Below are 2,500 nucleotides of genomic sequence, written 5' to 3'. Positions count from 1 at the left end.
AACTCTGACCAACTCCTGATAATATTTGACATACTGTTCCATACCTGTGATAGTATTTGACCTTAAGATTTCTTTTTGTAGTTATTAAACGTTTAATCTTCAGTATTATCATTTGCTGTAAGGAACATAGTTAAGCAAGAACTCTCTATTTTAAAAATGCTTTCATGCAGTTTTCTCACTTTATCCATTTTTTATTTGCAGTTGAAAAATGAAGAAAAAGATACATATGAGGAAAACCTCCATTACCCTTTTCTTCTCGTTTTAACCAAACACAGATAGAAGATGAAACTTCCTTTGTTTATTTTAAGATGGACTACTGAAAATTAATCCACATATGTGGATTGTCAGGGAGTGAGAAGGGTTCAATTCCCCCCTTTTGTTCCTGAGTCATCATTAGAGAAATATTTCTGATCTAAATGCTGAGGAAGATATCATGGAGTGTTAACATTGAGGCATCTTTTCTGTATCATTTTAGAATGTATTTTTTCAATTATATTCCAGCCTAAAACCAATCAGACTTCACGTGTATGCATTAACAAAGGTGTAAAGCTGACTTCCTTTGCTTTTGTGCCTTTAAACCTGCATGCACTTTGTTAGTCTCTTTAAATGTTATTTTTGGGTTGTATTTGAAAATACGTGAATAGTATACTTTGTGGGGTCATATAACTGGTTGTAAAGTAGTAAATGCATTCACGTTTAATTAGTAAAGAAATAGTTGTCTTAAGATCTTTCAAAAGTGCACCTATTGAATGCTTGGATTTTTTTTTCCTTTTTTAAATTTTTTTAATTCTACTGTTGATTTTTCTATCCATAATTGAAATGTCCTCATTTGCTTCATTGTTGAAGGCTTTATATATATATGTGTGTGTATGTATGTTCTTTTCCAGCAGGACTTTTCCTCCTGTAGATGTATAAGAAATTATGCATCAGACAAAAGCCTCATAAACTGACCATTTGTCCTTTGGACACAATAGCCTGCCCAGCCCCTCTGCTCCTCCTCTCCAATTATGTGTGATTAGTCTCAGTGTGTTGTGTCAAGAAGGGGGAGTGTGCTGAGTGCTTATTATCTGTTTAGGTACAAGAAGAGCACATTTAGGTTCTGACTATGAATGGAAAGTGAGCCTTTATCAGGGCTAAAATCTAAATGGTACTATCCTAGATATTGCTTTTTAAAAAATCCATCCTTTTCTGATAGATTCCAAGAAATGCTATAACAACTGAAGGATTTTGTAGTGTAATCAAACTATCTCCCTTGAATTACTTTATATTGCAATGTACTGTGGCCCAAGTATTTGATAAACATTTAACGTGACTTTTCCTGTACTGGAAAAGACAAAAACCCTACAAAGAAACAGGACCAGTTTCTTATTTTCTTAACAGTTTAATAGACCATTTTAATGATTTCTCAGCAAAACAACCTGGATCATTAAAGAAGCCTGTACAGCCTCTTAAATCACACCACTTTTAAAATGATGAAAAAGAGAGAGAGGCAGAGACCGTGACAGAGAGAGGGAGGTGCTAGATGCAAGGAGGTGCATAGAATCATCCTGAAATACATTAATTAAAAGAACTGCAGTTCCATGGTAAGCTTTCTTCCATATTTAACAAATTTGGTAGCATGTAAACCACGAGCTCATGAGAGTCCCTTTCTCTTCGCTCTTCTTCTCAAACAAATTTCTTCACTACCGGTTTGCATGTCCTTGTATTCAATACTTTTTATGCTCCATTAGAGCACCTAGATGGATCTCAGAAGGCATAGGTCAAGTCGCAGTTAGATCATACATTTCTGTCTCACAAAAACTTGAATTGCAATGCCAAGTGATGGGCTAACATCACAATAACAGCAATTTATTCCTCTTTTGATAAAAAGCAGGCTATTCTCAGTGTTAGATAAAGACCAGGGGCAATGCAAACCAACCATTTATCCTAGAACTGAGTAGTATGTCTCCCCTATAGCTGGTATGAGTTTCATATTCAAACTCTTGTTGGAAGATACCTGCCTAGTAAGAAATCAAAAGCAGTTAGGAGTAATTTAAAATTGCTGTGCATGTGGCTTTAGTTTAATTTGTTTGGTTTTGTTTGTCCCACAGAGCGGTGCCTTTATTTTCTCTAAAAACATGTACAAGAAAATCTTTATAATCAACAAAGGAGTGTGAAAAATAGTGAAATATTAAAATTTGTGAACCCTTTCTTTTTGAGAGGGCTTGAATGTCTGCTGTACAATAATCTAATAAAGATTGTTAATTGCCAAAAATAGAACCAGTGTCACTGAAAATTGTGTTTTCAGCTTTAAGAAGAAAACAGTTTTACTCAAATTAGTAGCTGATAATTGCTTTTTATTTCTTTAGTGTCTGTCGTTTATAGTTGAAGGCTTTGCACAGGTGCTGCCATCCCTAAAGTGTGTAATTGATGGCTTGTTTACCAAAGATGCATTTAGGCTTCATCCTGCAAACTCACATTGGAGCTCCACAGGCAGTAAAGTTACTCATCTACATAAGTG

At 34.9% G+C, this 2,500-nt stretch overlaps 1 protein-coding gene across 1 annotated transcript in view; it reads left to right on the top strand.

Annotated features, from left to right (window-relative positions):
- Positions 1 to 2,247, top strand: part of CAMKMT (calmodulin-lysine N-methyltransferase) — a 215,763-nt gene extending 213,516 nt beyond the window's left edge. Inside the window, exon 11 of the mRNA XM_026844616.1 lies at positions 202 to 2,247. Coding sequence (XP_026700417.1) covers positions 202 to 279 — 78 coding nt within the window. The 3' untranslated portion in view covers positions 280 to 2,247. The remainder of the gene's footprint in view (positions 1 to 201) is intronic.
- Positions 2,248 to 2,500: the final 253 nt, after the last annotated feature.

This window comes from Athene cunicularia (genome assembly GCF_003259725.1).
Source record: "Athene cunicularia isolate RWA chromosome 3 unlocalized genomic scaffold, athCun1 chr3_part1, whole genome shotgun sequence".
Lineage (NCBI taxonomy): Eukaryota > Metazoa > Chordata > Aves > Strigiformes > Strigidae > Athene > Athene cunicularia.
This window is presented reverse-complemented; position numbering and strand designations above follow the sequence as displayed.